A 24533-nucleotide genomic window follows, 5' to 3' on the forward strand; every position below is an offset into this window, starting at 1 on the left:
TTGTTGAAGGTCACTTGGTGGAGAGAAGATTGTGGGGACCAGCCGGGCGACCTGGCCTTGGGTGGCGGAGGCGGGGTTGGGAGGGAACAGGGCTGGTGCTGGGGGCAGCGTGGCGGGTGGGGGCCAGTGGAGGAGGAATTTCAGGACCTGGGCGGCCCCTGCCTGCATGAGACAGGCCCTCTAGGACCAGGGGTGTGGGGGGGCGAGGTTGGAGCTCAGAGGTTCCACTTCCAGCAAAGGAAGAGCTGGCAAAGGCTCCGGACCCGCGGGGACCGGGAGAGCAGGTGCAGGCGTGAGGAGGTTGAGAAGTCAGCCTCAGGCACAGCCTGAGCCATGGGGTTCACACACACAGGAAGTGCAGTGGGAAGGTCGCTGCGACCTTGACCTCCCGGGCGTCACCAGAAGTGCAGACGAAAACCCTGACGGCTGGGAACCGTGGCCTGAGTGCACGTCTCCGGTGCTACAGAAAGACCCAGCCCTGTGGACTCACGGGCGCCCTTGCACCTACTGCTTGCCACTGCGGGTGGCGGCACGGATTTCCTGTGGACCGCGTGTGACCGCCCCCGAGCACACCAGGGACACTGCAGCAGGAAGCAGCAGGCACCCGAGACAGGGCAGCATCACCACTCCCACGGTCCCCGGCTCGCCCGCACTGGCATCCGGCACGCCTGGCTGTGCCAACCCAGGCACAGGACCGCCTCGACCAACACAGTCCCTGACGGGAGCCACGCACTCGGCTCGATGCCTGGCAACGACCTGGCTGTGCCACCCCAGGCACAGGACCGCCTCGACCAGCACAGCCCCTGACGGGAGCCACGCACTCGGCTCGATGCCTGGCGACGACCGCGGGCGAAACCCGGGAAGGCGAGCGAAGCCGGCCTGGACACCGCCACCTTGCTCCAGCATCATGGGAGGGGTCAGGAACCCCTGGGGGGCGCTAGGCTAGCGCGGGAGCGTCACTAAGGAACAGAGACGTCATCGGAGGGTGCAGGTTTACTGGCGGGACACACGGATGGGTGTTGTGCTGGGTGCCCCGGCTCCTGCTCAGCTTCCACCCCACCCCCACCCCGGAAGCTCCCGCTCCCAGGACCTGTCAGCTGCACCGCTGGAGCCAAGCACAGCGTTTCGGTCCGGTGACCGGGAAGGAGTCACGGAGGGACAGGTCTGAGCTGGCCCTCTGGCGTCGTCGGTCCCTCCCGGCTCCCTCGGGGTGAGAGGCCGTGCTGGAGCCTCGCTGAGATAGCACACGGGGGCCACCAGGACTCCAGACGAGGTGGGCACAGGGGCAGCAGCAGGGGTGCCATGGCTCCGGGTGGAGGGAGCCAGAGAAGCGCCGGGGAGGGGGCAGACAGCCCCTCGGGAGCTTCTGTGTGGGGGGTGGGGGCCGTCTTTGGCCCTGTCCCCGGCCGCTGCCCATCAAATGCCAGGATGCTGCCGCGTCACCCCAGTCTCAGGGGCCAGCACTCGGGGCCCGGTCCGCCGGCCCAGCCAGCTCTGCCACACAGAGGCCAGTGTGTGGAGCGAGCTGGGGAAAATGCTTCCTGTATTCCGTGTCCCGCAGCTTCCTGTACACGTACATCAGCAGATCTGGAAACGTCTTCTGGAAGTAGCAGGCAGGGTCTCCGATCTGCGCCTTCATCCTGAAACAGCACGGAGGACGGCTGGCCACGCCCGCCCAGGTGCCCTCCCCCACACAGCCCTGCCGTGGACGCAGACCGGCGCACACCCCACCGCCCGCCGGCTCCAGCCGGTGTCGCACCGGCTGCCTGCTGCTCCCGGGTCTCAGTGTTTTCATCGCCTCATGGGAGCAACGCAGAGCACGGCCCCTGCTTGCAATCCCAGGACCCCAAGGGCCCCGAGCTGTGCCCCCTCTGGCTCTGCCCAGCTGCCCTGTGCCCCAGGGAGCCCCCAGCACAGGCAGGGAGAATCGGGAGCGCCTGTGGGACACAGCCGGCCCAGGCACAAGGCAGACAAGCATCCTCCCTGCCCAGCAGGCCGAGCTAGGACCTGGACTTGGACGTGAGCGAGAGGAAGGGCCACGGCACCTGCCTCCTGTTCTTGTCTTCGTTGATGTGCTCCCCGACGTTCCGGATGAACTTGAGCAGGTCCCCCACGGTGTTCTTGTAGGAATTGCTGTCTTTATAGAACGCGTTCATGTCCCTCATCACATCCCCGTGGATCTGAAGCGCAAACATGACGCAGAGACGTGGGGTCCCCGTGGGAGGGAGCACCCAAAGGCCCAGCACCGACTGGAACGCACGCCACGGCTACCAGCAGTGACGAAAGAAGAGTGGAGGCAGAAAGCCACCAAGGCGCCCAGGGGAGCTGGCGGTCTCAGCCAGAGACAGGATTCTCCCACAGTGCTTTGCACGGGTCCCGGGGCTCCACAGCTCTTTCTGCAGCCTCCCATGGACAGACGCTTGCCTGGCCTCTCGGGCTCTGCAGGAGGCTGCTTCCAGGACCCTTGGGACCCCAGTGCAAAGGGGTGCCAGCCCCTTACGTGGGATGGCACAGAGCCTGCCCAGACCTGCCCAGGCCGCCCATGCTTCTGAGGTTGCCTCCTGGTGACCTGTCGCCTGGATCCAGGGCGGTGCTGTGACCTCTGGGTGACCTGTCGCCTGGATCCAGGGCGGTGCTGTGACCTCTGGGTGACCTGTCGCCTGGATCCAGGGCAGTGTTGTGTTCTATTTGCCAGGTAGGTGTAATAGACGCGTATCACAGGGCGTTTTTGATGGAGGTTGGCCAACCCTGCAGGTGTGGAGCCTGTGGCTCCCTGGGGCTCAGCGTGCACAGCGACACATGCTCCTCCCCTCTCTGAGGTCCAGAGGCCCCTGGGAGCTGGATGTCCCAGGCGGCAGGAGCAGTGGCCTCGCTGGGCTCCAGGCTGACCCGTGGTGATCGGCGAGCGGCCAGGGCCACCGTGAGGGAGACCGGGCAGGGAAGGCGTCACAGCGCCTGCTCCCACCAGCCCGCCTTACCTTCTGGGTCCAGCGGGCGAAGCTTGTGCGGTGCTCTGAGAGCCCGGGCCGCAGCAGCTGTAGGAGCTGGCTTCCACGCTTCCGCCTTTTGATGTCGGATTCGTTGCCCACGTTCCGAAGCGTCCTGAAGCGGCTGGGAGGCAGAACCTCGCTACCGTCCGCCATTCTCTCTTTCCAGAAACTGCATCCTCTCCCCGCCGCCTGCTCCCAAGAGTCCTCGCCCCAAGCATGCACAGCTCCGAGGCCCTGGGCCGCGGGCCCCGCCCTCCTCCCCGTCCACCCTGCAGGCCCCGGGCTGGCTTACTCCTGCCATGGCCAGAAGAAGGGGTGGCCCAGCAGGCGGCCGAGCCGGTCCCCCACGTCATCGCCCGGGCACAGCAGCTGGCGGGCGAGGTCCTTGCTCTCCTCGTCTGGACAGCGGTGCACGACCTCAGCGGGCGGCTTGGCCGTCAGCTCCACGAAGGGCACGTCCCCGTTCTGGACCACGTAGAGGACCAGCCGCCCCAGCGCCTGCACGTGAGCCAGGGCCAAGGCACAGACTGACAGGCAGGCCGGCACAGCCAGGGTGGACGGGCGGAGCCCCGCACACAGAGCACCCCGCAGGCAGTCCTGGGCCTCAGGCACCAGGCCGGGTGAGCTGGGCCTCGAGGGGATGGAATGCTGGTGGGGAGGGGGAGGAAGGCCCTGCACCCGGAGCCCCGCTGGACAGACGCAGGAGCCAGTGGAGCCCCAGGAGTCAGACCCTGGGGGCGGAGGGGGTCAGCCCGGAAGACTGCCCAGACGCCACTCAGGGAAGGGGCTGACCTGGGGGCCAGGAGGCCAGGAGGCCAGGAGGCCAGGGTCGGGTCAGCCTGTGAGCTGCCGTCCACAGGGGCTGGGACTGCCCTCTCAGGAACCGCGGCTGCCTGGCGTCTCCACCTGTGGGGCCAGGCTGGGTCTCCCCTGCAGGGCTGGGCCCACCCCGCCCTGTGAGTTTCCCCAGGGGCTTTGCTGCTGGCCCCCTTGAGAGCCAAGCATAACTTCCAGTCGCCTGGGCAGACGCCACGCCCACTGTGTGCTGGGGACAGAAGCTCCTCCCAGAGGAATCTGGGAAAGAGGTTGCGGGAGCCCCGGGGTCCCAGGGGCACAGGAGACCCCGGGATCTGCCCCCACCTAGTGCAGGAGGGACCAGGCAAACGGCGTCCATGCAGGGCACTGGGGGCCTTCCCTCAGCGTCCCCTCGGTCACGGCCGGGCAAGGGGGCAGGAAGGAGGACAGGAGGGGTGGCAGCGGGGACGGGGTTACCTCAAGATCCTGCCTGACCTCCGGCGCGGCTCCGGCCAGCTGCACACTCTGGTCAAAATCCGCCAGGCGAACATCGCCCCTGGTGTCTGCCGGGGATGGGGGAGCACGTGAGACCCCCGCTCCCCCACCCCACTGCCAGGGCCAATCACTGAATCGCGGGACTCCATGCACAGCCGCGCCCTCCCACACGCACAGCCGTGCACACGCACACACACAGCCACACACACGGCTGCACACACACAGCCACACACACACACAGCCACACACACACAGCCACACACACACAGCCACACACGCACAGCCACACGCACAGCCGCGCACACACACACACAGCCACACACACAGCCACGCACACACAGCCACACACACACAGCTGCGCACACACACACACAACCACACACACAGCTACACACACAGCCACACACACATCCACACACACGGCTGCACACACACACAGCCACACACACATCCACACACAAACACACAGCCGCACACACACACAGCCGCGCACACACGCACACAGCCACACACACAGCCGCACACACAGAGCCGCGCACACACACAGCTGCGCACACTCAGCCACCCCACTCAGGCTTAGCCACACCCACACACATATAGCCGCGCACACACATACTCAGGCACCCCCACTCAGGCTTAGCTGCACCCACACATGCACAGCCGCCCCCCACATGCACAGCCACACCCACACCCACAGCCGCACCCACACACGCACAGCGGCACACCCACACGTACAGCCGCCCCCCACATGCATAGCCATGCCCACAGAGGCACAGCCATGCCCACACACTCAGCCACCCCCTCACACCCACAGCTGCCCCCCACGCACAGCCACCCCACTGTCGCCACCCTCAGGTCCGCTCCACTCCATGGCCCTGGCTGTCCCTCTCCTGTCACAGAGTCTGACTGACACTGGGTTCCCGTCCGATGCTGTGCACCCCATGGATTCCCACATGTATTTGGAAGCAGACACCCACCACTGGGGGTCCCACAGAAGACAGCCACTGCCCCACGCACCGAGAGGGCCACCGCTCCCTGCCCCTCAGCCATGCAGCACGGAGCGCTTCCCTGTCTGCGCAGCTCTGCCTCCTCCGGAGTGTGCGAGAGCGGAAGGCGCACAGCCCAGTGCCAGACGCGTCTTTCACCTTTCACGCTGCACTCACGCCTCCTCCCGTCTCCTGTGTCTCCGCCCCTTTCTGAAGGGTGCTGGCGGGCACGCGTGGCGGTGTGCGGGCTTTCTCCGAGCGCACACTGGGGGCAGTGGTCGGGGCACCTGGGCCGGGTGAGGCTCCTGTCCTGGAGTTGAGCCACTCCGACAGGTGCATTCTGGTCTCACCACCTCCGCCTGCGTGTCTGATGACAAATGATGCGGAGGAGCATGCCACACGCTTGTTACACGCATGCCACACGCCTGCCACGGCCCCTCAGTCAGTCGCACAGTTGTCTCTGTGTTGCTGGGCTGCCAGGGTTCTTGGCGCAGCATGGAGACGGTCCTTTACCAACGCGCAGCAGCCATGCTCGCTCTCGGCTGTACACGCCCGGGCAGAGCAGAGACCTGAACGAGGCCGATTGCTTCCCACTTCGCACCAGCTCGTTCATCAGCCGCACCACTGATGCACCTGGAAGTCACCTGTTTCCTCCTATGCCTCACAGGGAGCGTCGCGGTGCAGGTGCTACGTAGGCCTATGAGCCCCTTCGAGGGGGTGTTTTCTGCAGGGTACAAGGTCGGGATCTGTGGGGTGCGGGGTCCGTGTCCAGTGTTTTCTGTTCTCTGCGTGTGTCAGCGTCAGCGTCCGTGTCCAGTGTCCTCTGCCTGTGTCGGCGTCCGCGTCCAGTGTCCTCTGCCTGTGTCGGCGTCCGCGTCCAGCGTCCTCTGCCTGTGTCGGCGTCCGTGTCCAGTGTCCTCTGCCTGTGTCGGCGTCCGCGTCCAGCGTCCTCTGCCTGTGTCGGCGTCCGCGTCCAGCGTCCTCTGCCTGTGTCGGCGTCCGTGTCCAGTGTCCTCTGCCTGTGTCGGCGTCCGCATCCAGTGTCCTCTGCCTGTGTCGGTGTCCGTGTTCAGTGTCCTCTGCCTGTGTTGGCGTCCGTGTCCAGTGTCCTCTGCCTGTGTCGGCGTCCGTGTCCAGTGTCCTCTGCCTGTGTCGGTGTCCGTGTCCAGCGTCCTCTGTACGTGTCGGCGTCCGTGCCCAGTGTCCTCTGTTCTCTTCGTGTGTCAGCATCAGCGTCCATGTCCAGTGTCCTCTGCCTGTGTCGGTGTCCGTGTCCAGTGTCCTCTGCACATGTCGGCGTCCGTGTCCAGTGTCCTCTGCCTGTGTCGGTGTCCGTGTCCAGTGTCCTCTGCACATGTCGGCGTCCGTGTCCAGTGTTCTCTGTGTCGGCGTCCGTGTCCAGTGTCCTCTGCCTGTGTCGGCGTCCGTGTCCAGTGTTCTCTGCCTGTGTCGGCGTCCGCGTCCAGCGTCCTCTGCCTGTGTCGGCGTCCGTGTCCAGTGTCCTCTGCCTGTGTCGGCGTCCGTGTCCAGTGTCCTCTGCCTGTGACGGCGTCCGTGTCCAGTGTCCTCTGCCTGTGACGGCGTCCGTGTCCAGTGTCCTCTGCCTGTGTCGGCGTCCGTGTCCAGTGTCCTCTGCACGTGTCGGCGTTCGCGTCCAGTGTCCTCTGCCTGTGTCGGCGTTCGCGTCCAGTGTCCTCTGCCTGTGTCGGCGTCCGCATCCAGTGTCCTCTGCCTGTGTCGGCGTCCGCGTCCAGTGTCCTCTGCCTGTGTCGGCGTCCGTGTCCAGTGTCCTCTGCCTGTGTTGGCGTTCGTGTCCAGTGTCCTCTGCCTGTGTCGGCGTCCGTGTCCAGTGTTCTCTGCCTGTGACGGCGTCCGTGTCCAGTGTCCTCTGTTCTCTTCGTGTGTCAGCATCAGCGTCCATGTCCAGTGTCCTCTGCCTGTGTCGGTGTCCGTGTCCAGTGTCCTCTGCACATGTCGGCGTCCGTGTCCAGTGTCCTCTGCCTGTGTCGGTGTCCGTGTCCAGTGTCCTCTGCACATGTCGGCGTCCGTGTCCAGTGTTCTCTGTGTCGGCGTCCGTGTCCAGTGTCCTCTGCCTGTGTCGGCGTCCGTGTCCAGTGTTCTCTGTGTCGGCGTCCGTGTCCAGTGTCCTCTGCCTGTGTTGGCGTCCGTGTCCAGTGTTCTCTGCCTGTGACGGCGTCCGTGTCCAGTGTCCTCTGTTCTCTTCGTGTGTCAGCATCAGCGTCCATGTCCAGTGTCCTCTGCCTGTGTCGGTGTCCGTGTCCAGTGTCCTCTGTACGTGTCGGCGTCCGTGTCCAGTGTCCTCTGCCTGTGTCGGTGTCCGTGTCCAGTGTCCTCTGTACGTGTCGGTGTCCGTGTTCAGTGTCCTCTGCCTGTGTCGGCGTCCGTGTCCAGTGTCCTCTGCCTGTGTCGGCGTCCGTGTCCAGTGTCCTCTGCCTGTGTCGGCGTCCGTGTCCAGTGTTCTCTGTGTCGGCGTCCGTGTCCTGTGTCCTCTGCCTGTGTCGGCGTCCATGTTAAGTGTCCAGTGTCCTCTGCCTGTGTCGGCGTCCGTGTCCAGTGTCCTCTGTACGTGTCGGCGTCCGTGTCCAGTGTCCTCTGCCTGTGTCGGCGTCCGTGTCCAGTGTCCTCTGCCTGTGTCGGCGTCCGTGTCCAGTGTCCTCTGCCTGTGTCGGCGTCCGTGTCCAGTGCTCTCTGTTCTCTTTAGGCGTCGGCACCCACCCAGCGCCCTGTGTTGCAGACCCGTCTGCCCACCCTTTGCTGCCGTGTGGCTCTCATGGTTTCTCTGCTCCTCCTCGCTCGTCTCCTGGGCTGCTGTTTCCCTCATTCTGTGGTGGAATGTGAAGGCCATGCCAAGATGGCTGCTGGCAACAGAAACTGCCTGGCAACAAGCTGACTGGATGGTTTCAGAAACCACATGACAACGGAGCCTGTCTGGCACCAGGCTGTGATTGGATGGCTTCGTAAACTGCCTGGCAACAGGCTGTGATTGGATGGCTTTGGAAACTGCCTGGCAACAGGCTGTGATTGGTTAGGGCACAGACCACCCCTTGACCGGATTGGCTGCCTTGGCTATATAAGCAGCTGTAGCAACTGAAATGAATGAGTCTGCAGGCTGCTGGCCTCAGGCCTGCTTTCCCCCGACTCCCTCCCGGGGCCTCCCGGGGTCTGTGTGGTGACTCCGCGCCGCTTGCCCCCACCACGCTCCTCCTCCCAGAACGAATCCACCGGAACATCATTCTGTTTCGGGCTGGGGCCCAGGTGCTGACTTGCTCTCTGGAGTCTGCCTCCTCCCACCAGGGACCCTCTGTTGAGACCCCAGCTGTGCCACCAGGACCACAGTGGCTGCCACCTGGGCTGGAAGAACTCACTTCACGACTCCCTGGCTGGCAGGCAGACTGCTCCAGGAGTTCACATTGCTGGAGCCAGGGAGATATGAAGCCACCTGGTGTCACCGGCCTCGGCCGACCTCTACCTGATGCTGGGCTTGGGGGCGGCTGCCCTGGGATTCTGGTTGGTTGCAAGGACCCTGGAATCGAACGTTCCAGATTCTCGCCAAGACTTTCCTCCACGGTGGGAGGTGAGGAGGCCGGAGGGCTCCGCCTTCCACGCAGGAGGGCGGGGCCTGTTAGAAAGGCGCTGTCCACTGCCTTCCTGCCTTCGGCCAAGGGGTGGGGTGGCAGGAAGTCCCTCACCAGCCCCAGGCCCTGCTTGTGTCCTCGCGGGAAACAAATCTCCACGCACTGCCTGGCCTCTGCAAGCAGCCACACGGAGCGGACACAGACTCACCCACGAGGATGTTCTGTGGCTGCAGGTCCCCGTGGGCATAGCCCCAGGACTCGTGCAGCTCCCGGACGGCCGCGAGCAGTGTGGCCAGCACCCTCCGGGCACGTACGTCCTCCTGGTCCTCCACAGCCTCCTGCCAGTGCGCGTGCAGGTACTCCTCCAGCGTCCACTCGCACAGCGCCACGCACACGTACAGGCGGCCCCGGTCGTTCTCGCACCCGTACAGCGTCAGCAGGTGGCTGCTGGGCCGGCCGTTCTGCAGGCAGGACACCTCCTGGCGTGCCCGCGCGCTGCCCAGCGCGAACACCTTCACGGCCACCTCCTGGGCCTCGTAGAGCCCCAGGTAGAGGCCCCCTTCGGACGTGGGCGCGATCCGGTAGTCCTGGTCGAGAAAGATCTTGAGCTTGCCGATCATGGGACGGTTCATCCTGTGGAGACGGCTCAGGGCTGGCCCCCAGCGCTGGCTCTGGGGCCTCCAGTCCTGGGCGGGGGCCTGCGGTCGCTCTGGAGCTCCGAGACTGAGAAAGAACCGGGCGAGGTCGTTGTCGTAATTCCTCCTGGCGGCCAAGACCAGGTCCCCGCAGTCCACGCGGGCCCCGCTGCGGCACAGCAGCCGGGCCACCTCGCCCAGGCCGAGCTGGGTGGCCACGAGCAGCGCTGTCCTGCCCTCGCTGTCCCTTTCGTCCACGTTGAGGCGCTCCTGCTCCAAGAGCGCCCTCACCGCGCCCAGGTGCCGCCTCTCCACCGCCAGGATCAGGGCCGTCTTGCCCTCGGCGTCCTGCCCGTTCGCGTCTGCGCCATGGCGCAGCAGGAGGTGGATCGTGGCCTCGGCGCGCTCGGCCGGGCAGCTCAGCAGCGCGTGCGTGAGCGCGCTGCGGCCCATGTTGTCGCGGGCGCCCACGTCCGCACCCAGCTCCAGCAGCGCCCGCGCCGCCTCCACGCGGCCGTTCTCGGCCGCGTCCATGAGGGCCGTGGCGCCGCCCTTGCGCAGCGCCTGCTGCTCCCGCGTGGTCTCCCGGGCCAGGTTCACCCGCGCGCCCCTCTCATGAAGGAACCGCAGGGCCTCGACGTGCCCACGCCCGGCGGCCTCCATGAGCGCGGTGAAGCCATGGGCGTCGCGCTCGTCCACGGCGGCGCCTCGCTCCAGGAGCATCTGCAGCACGCGCACGTTGCCCTCCAGCCCCGCGACGATCAGCGGCGTGGCCCCGTTCCGCTTGCGCAGGCCGGGGTCCGCGCCGTGCTGCAGCAGCAGCTCCACGATGTCCGGCCGGTCCCGCTGCACCGCGCTGTGCAGGGGCGACCAGCCCCACTCCGGCTCCTGGAAGTTGACGTGGGCCCCGCGCCCCAGCAGCTCCCGGATCCGCGCCACGTCCTCGGCCGCCACCGCGGCCATCAGGGAGCGGCCGTCGGCCTCCGCCCCGCCCCCGCTGCCGGGGGGCCTGGGGCCGTCCTGGGGGCTGTGAGGGTCCTGGGTGTCCATGGCGAACGCCAAGCTGGCCGCAGCTCTCCGCCTGGCTCGGCCCTGGGGCTCAGGCTGGGAGTGAGGGAGGCAGGTGCTTCGGTCTCACAGCGGCCAGAAGGGACTGCAATCAGAGAGGTCAGTGTTAGGAGCAATCTTGGGTAAATACACTGCGTGTGGCTTTTAGGGTTTTTCAAATTCGTTCGAGAGGCGGAAGAGAGGGGGGATGGAGAGACACTTCCTCCCACCCCATCCACTGGTTCACTCCCGAATGCCCCCAAAGGTTGGGACCGACAAAGCCAGAAGCTCAGAAAGAAATCCAGGTCCCCCCGGGTGGGCGGCAGGAGCCCAAGCATGCGTCCAGCCAGGGAGTGCGGGGCAGGGCGCAGCTCCAGGCCGCACACCGCCTCCCCTGGCAGAAGCCTGGAGTTCCGGAGTGGTCTGAGCGAGTGTGCGTCTGCAAGAGCCGCTGACCGCCGCCCACTGCGGAGGCAGCCGGGTTCACCCTGTGGCCACACGAGCGTCCCTCTCCCCTGTCACTAAGTGGCCTTGTTTCAGAGGATTTATTTATTCATTTGAAAGCAGAGTTAGAGAGGGAGGGGGAGAGACAGAAGAGGGGGGAGAGGTCTTCCATCCACTGGTTCACTCCCCAAATGGCCACAATGGCCAGTGCTGCGCCAAGCCGAAGCCAGGAGCCAGGAGCTCACCTGGGTCTCCCACTGGGTGGCAGGCACCCAGATACTTAAGCTGCCCTCATCTGCTTTCCCAGGCCATTAGCAGGGAGCTGGATCGGAAGTGGAGCAGCTGGGACTCGAACCGGGGCCCGCACGGGATGCAGGTGTCACAGGCGCCACTTTACCCGCTGCGCCACGTGGCCCACGTGCACTTTTTTAACCTGCGTTTGTTGTTGTTTGGTTTGTTTGTTCGTTGCTGAGAGACTGAGAGAGAGCTTCTGTCCTTTGGTTCGCTTTCCAAGTGCCTGCAATGGCTGGGATTGGGCTGGGCTGAAGCCGGGAGCCAAGAACCCAATCCAGTCTCCTACCCGGGTGGCCAAGACCCAGCCACGGAGCCCTGGCCCCTGCCCGCAGGGCGCACTCACAGGGGTGGGGGAGCCTGGCCTCCGGTGTCCTGACCCGCGCCACGCCTGCCCTCCCTGTCGGCTTCGGACAACTTGCCTTGCAAAACTTCTCAAGTCTCGACGCTATTGCCGCAAGTCCGGCTTTCTCAGCTCATTTCCTGTGGTAGCTTGCAAGGGGCGGAGTGACCGGTCTGCACTCAGCCCGCACTAACTCCTTTCTCTCGGGATCACAGAACCACCCCATCAGAAGACACGCAGCCTTCAAACACAAGAACCTGCAGTGGGCCAGAGGCACCGCGGGGCTTCTGTTTCCGCCTCCCCAGGCCTGAGCTCGCTCCCTGAGCGGCCGGGGTGCAGCCGGGGAAGCCACTTCCTGCAGCCGAGTCTGTTTCCTCAAACACAGCTTGGACGGCAGTGAGGCCGGCGGTCCTGTGGGTGCCTCCGTGACGGGAGAGCCGCGGAGGCCACTTTGTGGGACGAGTTCAGGCACCCCGTCCCTGACGCTCCTGCAGGCAGAGGAGCGCCAGCCAGCTCCAGGCCAAGGGGCCTGGGAGGCAGCAGGAGACAGCCCACGTCCTCGGGTCCCTGCTACCCACATGAGAGAATAAGATGGAGGTCCAGGCTCCTGGCTCCTGCCTGGCCAGGCCTGGCTGTGACTGTGAACTGGTGGGTGGAAGACCTCTGGCTCCCTGTAACTCTGGCTTCCAAATAAATAAATAGCGAAGGGGGAGGGGGAGGGAGGGAGGGAGATCAAGAGCCCGCTAGACACCCCCCCCCCCCCGTGGCCCCCACTGTTCCGGGTGCTCGGAGCAGCCAGGTCGCCGCCCACCCGGGGCTGAAGCCTTTGTGTGCAGACCCTGTCGGCGGGGTGGGGGCCGGCAGAGGGAGCAGAGGAGGAAGCAGCGCCTGGGGAAGCCTGGTGGCCGCTGGGAACCCTCCGTTTGGCTGTTGGTTTCGTTTTCCCCGAGACTGGAATGAGCCATGTCTGGGTTTCCCCTGCCCGCCCCCCAGCCTCTCCTGCTGCCCCTCTTACCTCCAGGCTGCTGCTCCTGCTGCTCCCTGGACAACTGCTGGCCCCGGAGCCTGCCCCTGGGGGCAGGAGGGCTGGAGGAGGCGGGGCTCACCACACCTCGCTCCGCCCTGCCCCTCCCCCTGCCCCTCCCCCTCCTGGGACTGTGGGGAAGGAGTGGACGGGGAAGCACAGGGCCAGTTAGTGGGAGGTGTGTGGTGAGGGTTGGTGGAGGTGTGTGCCTGAGGGGCCCAGCACAAAGCAAGCTGCTGTGGAGAGCACAGGGCCGCCCAGGCCCCTACAGCTGTGCAGAGCGGCCCCTCTGTGCCCAGCACCACGTGGGCCACAGCTGACCACACCGGGCGGCCCAGGGGGTCCCCAGTCGCCTGGCTCTGGACAGTGAAACCTGGGACTGAATGTCACCCGGTTCACCCTCAGCAAACCTGTGTCCAGGGCCGGGGCCACACCCCGCCCTCCTCCCCTCTGCAGCCAGTGAGGAGCAGGAGGGGGAGGAAGCAGCGCTCAGCCTGCCCTGTGGGGCTGGGGGCTGTGAGGCTCCTGGGCGGGAGTGGGGGTGGGGGTGGGGGGTGGGCAGGGGAGCCATGGCGGAAGTCAGTCTGGCCTGCTGAAGCTGGACCACGCCTGTCCCAAGGCCGTGAGGCATGCAGGAGGGACCTGGGCGGTGCCAGCTCAGGTCAGAGTTTGTGGAGGGTTCCAGGAAACAGTGGGTGCTGTGGGGGTGGGGCCTGGCGCCTCAGCCCAAGCTGCGTGGGATTCAGGAGGAGCCCAGAGCCGGAGCTGCCTGACAAAGGAGCAGCCCCACTCGGCGCCCAGAGGGACCAGGCAGTGAAATCCCGAGCTTAGTGATAGTTTCAGTATGAATGTCTTGAGGGTCTTTGCTGTCTACTCAGGTCGGGATTCTGGATATCAGCTCCAATAAACCAGGTGACATGGTAGGTGTTAGCATGTATTCAGTGAGAGAAATACACAGGAAGCGAGGGCTGTTAGGGGAGAGAGAAGTCTGGAAGCACAAGCTGGTCCATACCAGGCAGAGAGCAGGCCGGGAGCCACGTGGAGCGGGGCGTGCGATGAGGAGCAGCCACAGGTAGCGCAGTGTGGGCAGGAAAGCAGAGGCAGAGAAAGGCCACAGGCCCAAGAAGCGGGACAGCAAGGGGCGACCCACCATGCTCCAGGCCTTTGATTCACCTCCACAGGGGCGTGGTTACATAGTCTGATTGGCAGGTGGGCATACAAGTGAGGTCAGAGACGAGAGCACACGGGGCAGGGTGAAGGTGTGGTCCCCAGCTCACTAACCTTAACAGTTTAATCCCTTCAGCTGCTGTGTCATTCCTGCCCACATCTGTGGCAACACCTTTGTGACCAGGACCCGGCCCCGCCCATCCCTGGTCCTCCTCCCTCTCTGGCCCCGCCCCTCTGTCCCCACCCCCTCTGGTCCTCGGGTGTCTTAAGTCTTTTGTGTGTTTTCTCCTCACCTGTGTCCAGTCACCCCACGGCTTCAAGCCAAGGTGCTGGTTCTGGGCTGACCAAGGAGCCCATTTGCTCCAACCCAACCGGGCCGGATAGATTGGTTTAGAAAATCTACACCCCAGGACTCGGTGCTGCTCCTGCAGTGCCCGCATCCACTGTGGGCACCGGCTCCAGTCCCGGCTGCTCCACTTCCAATCCAGTTCCCTGCTAGTGGCCCGGGAAAGCGTTGGAAGACCGCCCAAGTGCTTCCAGGAAGGAGCTCCTGGCTCCTGGCTTTGGCCTGGCCCAGCCCTGGCCGTTGTGGCCGTTTGGGGAGTGAACCATGGAGGGAGGATCTCTGTGTGTCTCTTCCTGTCTCGGTGTAGCTCTGACTTTCAAATCAATAAATAAATAGTCCAAAAAAAGGAAAATCCTGTACCCCTCCCCCACCTGGGTCCGCAGACGGGAGCTTGTAATTCCTTTTCTTTTGATTTTTATTTATTTTTATTTATTACAGGCAGAGAGGAGCAACAGACACAGAGCTCCATCCACGAGTCACTGCCCAGGGCCCACGGCCGCCGGAGCTGGGAGCCTGGGAGCCAGGAGCTCTCCCGGGGGCTCCCGTGGCTGGCAGGAGCCCGGCTATCACCCTCGCGGGGTGTCTGTGGGCAATGAACTGCAGCCAAAACTGGGCCTGGGACCCCACGCTCAGGGCGTCCCCGCTGCTGGGCCACACGCCCGCCCTGGGGGGCGCAAGTGAGCACGTCTCAGGGTGGGCTGTCACGCCCACTCACTACACTGCTTCCTGATGGCTCTCAATTTCCACTCACACAGAGCTGAGGCCATTCATAATTCAGAAAAAAGTCAGGAATCACAAAGCTCAAACTAGGAACACGCCGGAGGAGGGACTACGGTCTGAGGGAGGAGGGACCAGGGTCTGACGGAGGGGGACCAGATCTGACGGAGGAGGGACCAGGATCTGATGGAGGAGGGACCAGGTCTGACAGAGGAGGGACCAGGGTCTGACGGAGGGGGACCAGATCTGACGGAGGAGGGACCAGGATCTGAGTGGGGAGGGACCAGGGTCTGATGGAGGAGGGACCAGGGTCTGATGGAGGAGGGACCAGGGTCTGATGGAGGGGGACCAGGATGTGAGAGAGCAGGGACCAGGATCTGACAGAGCAGGGACCAGATCTGACGGAGGAGGGACCAGGATCTGATGGAGGAGGGACCAGGTCTGATGGAGGAGGACCATCCCATTTAAACAGCAGCCCTCGTGCTGGGTCATTGCCAGAGGAGAGAGCAGATCCTCAGAGGACACAAGTCACAGACCCAGCCAGGTGCACGCCGGCCATCACCTCGGTTGTCTCAGGGCACAGAGCACAGGCCGGGCACCTGCTGTCCTCCCCTGGGGCCCATAAACACAGGGGCCACACCTGCTCTACTACCTGAGGACGCGTCTGCACACACGGACCCAGGCCTGCTGCCCTCCCCGGGTTGTGTCCACACACGCGGACCCAGGCCTGCTGCCCTCCCCGGGTTGTGTCCACACACGCGGACCCAGGCCTGCTGCCCTCCCCGGGTTGTGTCCACACGGACCCAGGCCTGCTGCCCTCCCCGGGTTGTGTCCACACACACGGACCCAGGCCTGCTGCCCTCCCCGGGTTGTGTCCACACACACGGACCCAGGCCTGCTGCCCTCCCTGGACGCGTCCACACACACGGACCCAGGCCTGCTGCCCTCCCCGGGTTGTGTCCACACACACGGACCCAGGCCTGCTGCCCTCCCCGGGTTGTGTCCACACACGCGGACCCAGGCCTGCTGCCCTCCCTGGACGCGTCCACACACACGGACCCAGGCCTGCTGCCCTCCCCGGGCTGTGTCCACACACGCGGACCCAGGCCTGCTGCCCTCCCCGGGTTGTGTCCACACACACGGACCCAGGCCTGCTGCCCTCCCCGGGTTGTGTCCACACACACGGACCCAGGCCTGCTGCCCTCCCCGGGTTGTGTCCACACACACGGACCCAGGCCTGCTGCCCTCCCCGGGTTGTGTCCACACACACGGACCCAGGCCTGCTGCCCTCCCCGGGCTGTGTCCACACACGCGGACCCAGGCCTGCTGCCCTCCCCGGGTTGTGTCCACACACGCGGACCCAGGCCTGCTGCCCTCCCCGGGTTGTGTCCACACACGCGGACCCAGGCCTGCTGCCTTCCCCGGGTTGTGTCCACACACGCGGACCCAGGCCTGCTGCCCTCCCCGGGTTGTGTCCACACACGCGGACCCAGGCCTGCTGCCCTCCCCGGGTTGTGTCCACACACACGGACCCAGGCCTGCTGCCTTCCCCGGGTTGTGTCCACACACGCGGACCCAGGCCTGCTGCCCTCCCCGGGTTGTGTCCACACACACGGACCCAGGCCTGCTGCCCTCCCCGGACGCGTCCACACACACGGACCCAGGCCTGCTGCCCTCCCCGGGTTGTGTCCACACACGCGGACCCAGGCCTGCTGCCCTCCCCGGGTTGTGTCCACACACGCGGACCCAGGCCTGCTGCCCTCCCCGGGTTGTGTCCACACACACGGACCCAGGCCTGCTGCCCTCCCCGGACGCGTCCACACACACGGACCCAGGCCTGCTGCCCTCCCCGGGTTGTGTCCACACACACGGACCCAGGCCTGCTGCCCTCCCCGGACGCGTCCACACACACGGACCCAGGCCTGCTGCCCTCCCCGGACGCGTCCACACACGCGGACCCAGGCCTGCTGCCCTCCCCGGGTTGTGTCCACACACACGGACCCAGGCCTGCTGCCCTCCCCAGGTTGTGTCCACACACACAGGGCCCGGCCTGCTGCCCTCCCCGGACGCGTTCACACCCACGGGGCCAGGAGTGGCAGGAGCCCTGGGCAGAGGACAGAGACCAAGGCCGGGTGAGCTGTGCGGAGACCGCAGGGGCTGATCTGGGCTCGAGGACGGGGGGGCTGTATCCACAGCAGTGAGAAGAGGCGGGGTCCGGCAGAGCGCAGCGGCAGCCTGGGCAGCTCCGTGGCCAGCGGTGTGGCCCGCTGAGAGGCTCCCTGCTGGCCTTGCACCTTGGCGACTCGCTGGCCCTCCCAGGCCCCGGGTTCCAGGGCTGTGGCTGGGGTGTGGACGGCAGCCCCCACCCCGGGAGCTGCGTGGGGGCCATGGACGTCCTTGCCGGGCCTGTCCTGCACGGGCAGCCACTGCTGCAGAGCACCTGCCACCAAGCGCCCCGAGCCCTGCCGGGTGAGCCCCTCGGAAGCGCTGGAGCGGGCGAGTCCGTGCCCCCCCACAGGGCAGCAGAAGTGCAGGCCCCTGCAGCTGCCCCTCAAAGCTGCGCACATTCGCTGTCCAGGCAGGGGCCTCCTGCCGGGCCTGCAGTGGCCTGCCGCACGCTCAGCGTCCCTGCTCTCCCCCTGCCCAGAGCCGGCTGGGATGCCACACAGGGAGCTCGGGGACACAGAATCCCCCGGGCGCCTCCCCCTGCACCTGAGAGCACCTGTATTTGAAGGCCAGAAACTTTCCAAATAAACAGAGTGGAAACGGATACATCAGCGAATCCAGAGAAGGGACGTGGGGTGCGGGACCAGCAGCTCCTGGACCCACGGCCACCACGATTCTGGCTTCCACACGAGGCTGCACGAATTTTAGCCAAATGCGCGAATAAACACAACTTTGCAGCCACACAGCGCAGCCGTGGGGAGATACCCAAAGAAAGAATTCAAATAGCGCGAAAGCCAAGACTGCGTGGCCAAGGCTGGCCACAGGGGGGCAGCAGAGGGCCGGGGAGGACTCAGCTCCCTAGGGCACCATTGTAATCAGCACTGGGCGAGCCTCCTGGAGTCCCTGGCCCTGCCCTGGGTGTAGACCGCACCGGTCAGCCTGGGCATCGTTAGTTTTAATATTCATACTCTTAATGGACACAACTCGACTAAACTCTGCCACAAATTTTGAGCCCCTTCAAGCGGCGTGGGATTAGCAGCGGAAGCCATTGGGCAGTGCACCTCACGGGGCCCAGCCCGGCTCTGCAGCGACAAAGGGAGGCAGCATCTGCCCCACGGAGCTGCTGCTGGGAGCCGGGCAGGGCCTGCAGTAGAGACCACGCTGGGGTCAGATGTCCTGGGCAGGTTCCCCTGGGAGACCTGGACCTGGGACAGGTGTTTGAAGGGTGGGGGAGGGAGTGGGGAGACAGCAGCCCTGGGTGGGGCGGGGGCAGAGCCCTGGTCCCGAGACCCCGGCTCCGGGCTGTGGCTGAGTGGGCCCGGGTGAGTCGCTGAGACCCCCCCTCCAAACCACCTCCTGCTGGACCGGCCAGCGGTCCATTCTCCCCACCTGCCACGTGCCCGCGAGGCCCACCTTCAGGGCGCCCAGTGTGTGCTGGGGGCAGGAGCCGCTTCTGTGAGCCTTGTGCGTCCTGGGGGCACGGCCTCCTCCAGGAAGCAGAGCTGGGCCCCAGCCCCCAAGCCATGAACTGAGGCCACCGTGACCGGTGGCACAGATGCCGGCTTTGGCTTTGGGTGGGCACAGGGCGTGCACTCAGTAGGCACCTAGTAGCAGGCGGCGGGAATGGGAAGGGTCCTGCCCCTCCTGTGAGCTGTGCAGCTGCCCCAGGCCTGCTCCTCCCCCTGTGCCCAGCCCCGCCGCCTTCTGTCCAGGGTCCCACGCAGCACCCGCTGTCCGGGCTTAGGGTGTGGTGCTGGGGTCCACGCAGGCTAACGGCAGGGGCAGCAGAGCTCAGCATGTGCCAGCAGCCACTTCAACACAGGGACTCATGTGTATGTAGCAGGCACCAGAGGGGCTGGCAGCATGGGTGGGGCGGGGGTGGGGCCAGGAGGCTGCTGGCGGGGAGGGGGTGGGGAGGGTGGAGTTGACACCTGCAGCACCCCCCCTCCCCCTGGCCCAGCACCGGCTCCCCGCCCGGTGGACAGAGAGCAACGTGAACGTGATGTCACACAGGCCGAGTCTGCCTGCACACAGCAGCCCAGCCCACGTGAACCAAGTCACAGTCCCGTGGCCTTGCTGGGACCCAAGCCCTCCACTCCATTCTGCCCATGCCGCCACGCCCATGAGCCGCACAATGGATTTTATTGTTTGTGTGACAGGAACACGGCACGCAGGAACACGGAAACCGGGGTGTCCACATCACTCCCACCACGGCAACCAGCTCCGGCTGGGGCCAGCCAGTGAGCAGGGAGCTCCTGGCCAGCTCTGAGTCCCCACGCGCTCAGAGGCACAGGCAGGGACGGGGGGTCAGCCACACCCTGCGAGGTTCTCCAGCGGACAGAGACCACGGCCACAGTGGCCATGGAAACGCTGCTACCAACATGGGTGCCGAGTGCCCACAGCCATGGAGATGCTGCTACCAACACAGACACTGAGCGCCGGCACCAAGTCGGCACCGAGCTGCACTCACAGGGCTGCTTCTGGGGGCGCCAAGGGGCTCCCAGGCCTGGGCTCCTGGGCGGGAAGCGGCTGGGGGAGGCTGAGGTGCCACTGCATCCCAGCATCCGTGTCCCATCCAAGGTGGCCACGGGCCTGCCCTCGGCTCCCCAATACCCCGCACCTCTTCCTCCCTGTGTGGGTTCCGGGACATCCAGGGACGCCCCTCCCCCCACTCCCCTGCCGGCCTGTGGGTCGGGCTGGCTGCTGCCACGGGCTTCCACGGGGTCCTCAGGAGCCCCACTCACGGGGAAGGGCCCCGCTGCACCACAGCCCAGGGCCACCTGCAGAGGCCACCGAGAGCAGCTGACCACCATCCCGTGGGGCTCACAGGCCGAGCTCTGGGCTCTCAGGTCCTCAGCCTGGGTCAGGGCCACACTGGCTCGCTGGCCTGGAGGAGCCTGTGGGGCTGGACACGTGGTCCAAGCAGAGGCCCTGGGGGGCCACAGGCAGGTGAGGGCAGGTGAGGGCGTGCCGCCCGCAGGGCCCCTTCCCTGCACTGGGCGGAGGTCTCGGCAGCCCAGAGCACCCTGTGTTTCCCAGCCGCTCCCCCAGAGCCCCGCCCACAGCCTCCTTCACAGCCCCACCTGGGGCTCTGTGCACGGGGTGGGGTCCGCGTATTGGAGGAGGGGGCTCCAGCAGCCGTGACCTCTCCGACCTTTGCCATGGCTGCATACTGCTTTGCAGAACCTGCACGGGGGGAGGGGGCGGCCCGTGGAGGGGGCTCCCCTGGGCTCAGGTGTGTGAGGGCCGGGGTGGGGCTTGGACGGCCAGGTCCCGGTAGGCGGGCGACTGCAGGAAGCGCGGGTAGGAGTCTTTCTCCATCAGTGCCCGCGCCTTGCCCTGCGCCACGTCGAAGCAGGCGGCCGTGGCGCCCTCCAGGTTCCTCTTGGTCAGCTCCCGCGTCTCATGGTCGAGGTTCACCTGGGTCAGGGCAGGCACGGTGAGCAGGAGGACAGGATGGCTCCTGGGTCCTCGCCAGCCGCTTCTCAGCCCTGGGCCTGGCCCCGCTCCAGGGGCGACTCTGCTCTCAGTTCACAGGTGCACACCGGACGTCGGGAGGGAGAAACCCTTTCTCTGTCCCCTGCCTGTGCAGCCCCAGACAAGCCCCCAGTGCCGCCCTGCTCCCCCCAGCCTGCCAGGACCCAACCAGGCTGGGGGCCCCGCTGCTGCCCTCCCCGTGACCCAGAGGAACAGCCACAGTGCCACCTGTCACCTGCCCACTGCCACCCACCAACCACCCACCTGTCCACTGCCGCCTGCCACTGCCGCCTGCCCACCTGTCACCTGTCCCCGTCCATCTGTCACCTGCCCACCTGTCCATCTGCCCACTTATCCACTGAACACCTGTCTACCAGCCCACTGCCACCCACCCACCGCCCACCTGTCCACTGCCCACCTGTCCACTACCGCCTGCCCACCTGTCACCTGTCCACCTGTCCCCGTCCATCTGTCACCTGCCCACCTGTCACCTGTCCACCTGTCACTTGTCCACTGCCCATCTGTCCACCTGTCACCTGCCCACTTGTCCACTGCCCACCACCCACCTGCACCTGTCCCACTGCCCACCTGTCCACCACCGCCTGCCCACCTGTCCCCGTCCATCTGTCACCTGCCCACCTGTCCATCTGCCCGCTTGTCCACCGAACACCTGTCTACCAGCCCACTGCCACCTACCCACCACCCACCTGTCACCTGCCCACCTATCACCTGCCCACTGCCCACCTCTCCACTGCCCACCTCCCACTTGCCACCTGCCCACTGCTCACCTCCCACCTGTCCACTGCCCACCGCCCACCTCCCACCCCCCACTGCCCCCACCCACCTGCCCACCCTCCTCCCCTGCTCTCTGCCCGCGGCACTCTGACCTCCGTGCCTGTCCCCTCGCAGTTGCCGTGTCTGACAGCCGCTCCTGATCCCTCACAAGGGGAGAGGCCGGCCTCCTCCAGGTCAGGCCGCTGGACACTCCCCCCCGGAGGAGCCAGGTCAGCGCCGTGGGCGTCTGTTCAACGGCTCCGGGCATCACCGTGCAGGGAGGGCCTCTCGCTGTGGCCCTGCGACCACTGCGGTGGCCTGGGTGTAACTGGAGCCCCGACCAGAGGTGCTCAGACACGAAAACACAGATGCAGAGCCAAGGGTCACCATGTCTGTCCACCAGGTGGCGCCACGGACTTTGTCAAACCCACGGAGGGACGGCTGACCTGGGGCCAGGGAAGGGGTGGGACAACAGCTGGCCAACTCCTCAGGCAGTGGGTGGAGCCCCCAAGCCCATGTCCTAGGGGTGCATGGAGGCCTGGCGTGGGCACAGCACCCAGGGCTGGCTCAGAGCCTGGCCTTCACCTCTGAGCCTGGCTCTCAGTGGGGAGGGAGCAGGGGCCCTGCGGGGCGCTGACCTCTCGCGGGGCCTCTGTGCAAATGAACTCCTCGAAGATCCTGCGGGCCCTGGAGGCCAGCTTGGCCGCCGACCGCGTCTTCTTGAAGTCCTCGCAGGCCAGCCAGAACTCCAGGTTCTCCTCGCTGAACTCCGTCTTGAGGAAGGCGCGGAAGGCGGCCACTCCCTCTGGGGTGAGGGGAGGAGGGGAGAGGGTCAGCCGGGAAGACAATAGCAGCTGCAGGCAGAGGCTCCATTCTTAGGACATCACCCCTCCCCCGCCCTGCCTTTGTGTTCCCCGGGGGTCAGTGCCGGGCGCCCGAGCCACCCACGTGGGCCCCACTCACTTCTACTGCCCAGCAGCAGGTCGAACGACTCCCTCCAGCCCAGCGTGTCTTCCGAGGGCTTCCCGCTGCAAACAGCCACCGAGTCACATTTTCAGGAAAACAAGGGCAAGGCAAAGCCCACACAAACCCCAGCACTCAGGACAAGGCGCTCGGCGGCAGGCGGCAGTCCCGCACGTAGGGGTCCGTCCCACGGGCAGCTCCAGCCTCCATCCTGTGTCCAAGCCCATGTGCCCAGAGCCCAGCGCCTGGCACGGCCGACGCCCAGGAGGGGAGGGCTCCCTGGCCAGGTGCTCACGCGCGCTGGAGGCTGAGCCACTGCCGGGCACAGGTGCCCTGGCTGCAGACATGGTCAGGGGCCTGGGGCCCTGCAGCCTCCCACCCCACCCCCGCAGCGGGTCCTGCTTCTCCGGGTCAGCAGCCCCTACCTCTGTCTGCTGGGCTTCCTGGGGTCGCTGCCCACAGCGGGGCCCAGCTCCTGTCCCTGAAGGAAGTCGCCCAGGCGCGCCTTGAACTCTTTGGCTCTGCAAGACAAACCCAGAGCTCGCAGGGGCTCCCCATGCGCTCGGCCAACACTGGGGCTCACTGCCTGGTTGGAGGCGCCGGCCCTCCAGTCTGCAGCGGCGCCCGGGCCTCCTCCTGCCCGGCACTGCCAGGGAGCCGGGTTCTCAGGGCCTCGGAGAAGGCTCCCTTTGTGTGTGCGGCCGGCGGTGGCCTCAGCCCTACCTCAGTCCAGAGCCCGCAGGCTGGCTGGAGAGCTGGCCCGCCCCCCCTTCCCCACCCCCACCCCGGTGGCCGCACAGGCCCCCTCACCTCTCCAGGCAGGAGGCGGGGAACACGCTCAGGGTGCGGCACATGGCTGTCACCAGGGACAGTGCTCGCTTCGCAGGGCCGGCAGGTGCACCCGGCTACTTTTGGCCCCGGCGGCGCTGCAGCTTTTGTGCCCTCGGCGAGGGCGGGGCTGACACCACCGGCCAATCACGGAGCTGGTCAAGAGCCGCTGGCCAATCAGAGAGCCAGGCGGGGCGCGGCGCTGCTTTCCCACGGCGGCCCCGGGGAAGGCACCGCGAGTGGGGTCTGCGTGTGCTGGGCGCATGGCGCCTACGCGGGGAACTGCGGGCGTGGCGTGTGTGCTGACCGGGAAGCCGAGGCTCGCACATGGCAGCTCCTCCCAGGCTCAGGGTTCACGCGGGAATCTGGGGCAGGGCAGGTGGGCGTGGTGTGGCGGCCCCAAGGCAGACCCTGGGAGGCCTCTCCCCTCCCCACTCCAGGCCCGCTGGGTCCCCAAGACGTGGACGCAGCGCCCTGATCCCAGGGCTGTGGTGAGTGCAGGGGTCACTCCCCCTGGCAGCGGGCAGAGGACCACGGGGCAGGGGCACAGAGGCCTTGGGGCGTCCCTCCCACAGCCCAGGCTCCTGTTGGGCTGGTGTGGATGCATGGGTGGCACTGCCCTGCCCACACAGCCTGCAGCTGAGTGCTCTGGTGTCGCCGGCGCCCTGAGTGTGCAGTGCAGGCGTCGTGCTGCTCTCCGTGCCCCCGCTTCCCCCCGGTGCCAGCGCCGGAGCATGGGCAGCCCAGGCTGAGTCAGCCACAGGAGGACCGAGGACAGCAGCCGCTGGCAGGGTGGCACAGCAGGTCAAGTCTTCGAGCGCTGGTTCAGGTCGCGGCCGCTCTGCTTCCGGTTCGACCCCTGCGGATGCCCATGGGGAAGCAGGAGGTGCTGGCCCCAGTGGTCGGGCCCCTGCTGCTCACGTGGGAGGCCAGGAGTTCCAGGCTCCTGGCTTCAGCCTGGCCCAGTCCTGTCCACAAGCCGCGGAAGCAGCACCGGTTTCTCTCCCCCTCGTGGTGCCGGGCGGCTGCTGCCTGCAGCGCCCTGGACGCGCAGAAGCTGAAGGGAGCCTCGAGCCCCAGGTCCCCAGCTGCAGAGCGGAGGGAAAGGACCCACGCCCAAGGCCTCCTCCGCGTGCTGCACTCCTCTGCAGGCAGAGGCTTGCTGAAATTCGAGTGTACCCCGAATCCGTGGCTGCCCCAGCAGCGACCCGGGGGCCTGTGGCAGGGCTGTGAACCCAGCAGAGCCACCTGCGACCAACCCGACCTCGCCTCCTCCTGCCATTCCCGCAGCAGGAGTCACGGGGGCCGGCGCTGCGGGCCGAGGCCTGGACTCCCACAGTGCCCCAGCTACACCACCTGTGCCGCCTCTGCCCTCCAACCCCGCCCCAGCCCTCCAACCCCGCCCCAGCGTTCCCACGGGGCCTTTGTCTACCAGGACCGGGGAAGACT

The 24533-nt window shown here is 66.4% G+C and overlaps 3 protein-coding genes across 4 annotated transcripts in view; 1 reads left to right on the forward strand and 2 right to left on the reverse strand.

Moving 5' to 3' along the window:
• Positions 1 to 807, forward strand: part of RGSL1 (regulator of G protein signaling like 1) — a 43957-nt gene extending 43150 nt beyond the window's left edge. The window contains exon 16 of the mRNA XM_062211406.1: positions 569 to 807. Coding sequence (XP_062067390.1) covers positions 569 to 807 — 239 coding nt within the window. The remainder of the gene's footprint in view (positions 1 to 568) is intronic.
• Positions 808 to 984: 177 nt separating this feature from the next.
• Positions 985 to 12724, reverse strand: RNASEL (ribonuclease L). 2 transcript variants are annotated; one of them, XM_062211460.1, is made up of 7 exons: positions 12638 to 12724; positions 9071 to 10650; positions 4263 to 4348; positions 3283 to 3488; positions 2979 to 3111; positions 2050 to 2180; positions 985 to 1640 (listed from the first exon to the last, which is right to left on the reverse strand). In XM_062211460.1, the coding sequence occupies exons 2-7, from the start codon at positions 10545 to 10547 to the stop codon at positions 1451 to 1453; spliced, it is 2223 nt and encodes a 740-aa protein (XP_062067444.1). In that variant the 5' UTR covers positions 10548 to 10650; positions 12638 to 12724; the 3' UTR covers positions 985 to 1450. The 2 variants fall into 2 exon arrangements, with proteins under 2 accessions (XP_062067444.1, XP_062067443.1); XM_062211459.1 differs by having other exon boundaries at positions 2046 to 2180.
• A 7549-nt stretch (positions 12725 to 20273) lies between these two features.
• Positions 20274 to 23148, reverse strand: RGS16 (regulator of G protein signaling 16). Its single transcript, XM_062211409.1, has 5 exons — positions 23067 to 23148; positions 22682 to 22777; positions 22257 to 22321; positions 21932 to 22098; positions 20274 to 20462 (listed from the first exon to the last, which is right to left on the reverse strand). The coding sequence occupies exons 1-5, from the start codon at positions 23108 to 23110 to the stop codon at positions 20274 to 20276; spliced, it is 561 nt and encodes a 186-aa protein (XP_062067393.1). The 5' UTR covers positions 23111 to 23148.
• Between the last annotated feature and the right edge of the window lie 1385 nt (positions 23149 to 24533).

Source organism: Lepus europaeus, chromosome 14 (assembly GCF_033115175.1).
Source record: "Lepus europaeus isolate LE1 chromosome 14, mLepTim1.pri, whole genome shotgun sequence".
Lineage (NCBI taxonomy): Eukaryota > Metazoa > Chordata > Mammalia > Lagomorpha > Leporidae > Lepus > Lepus europaeus.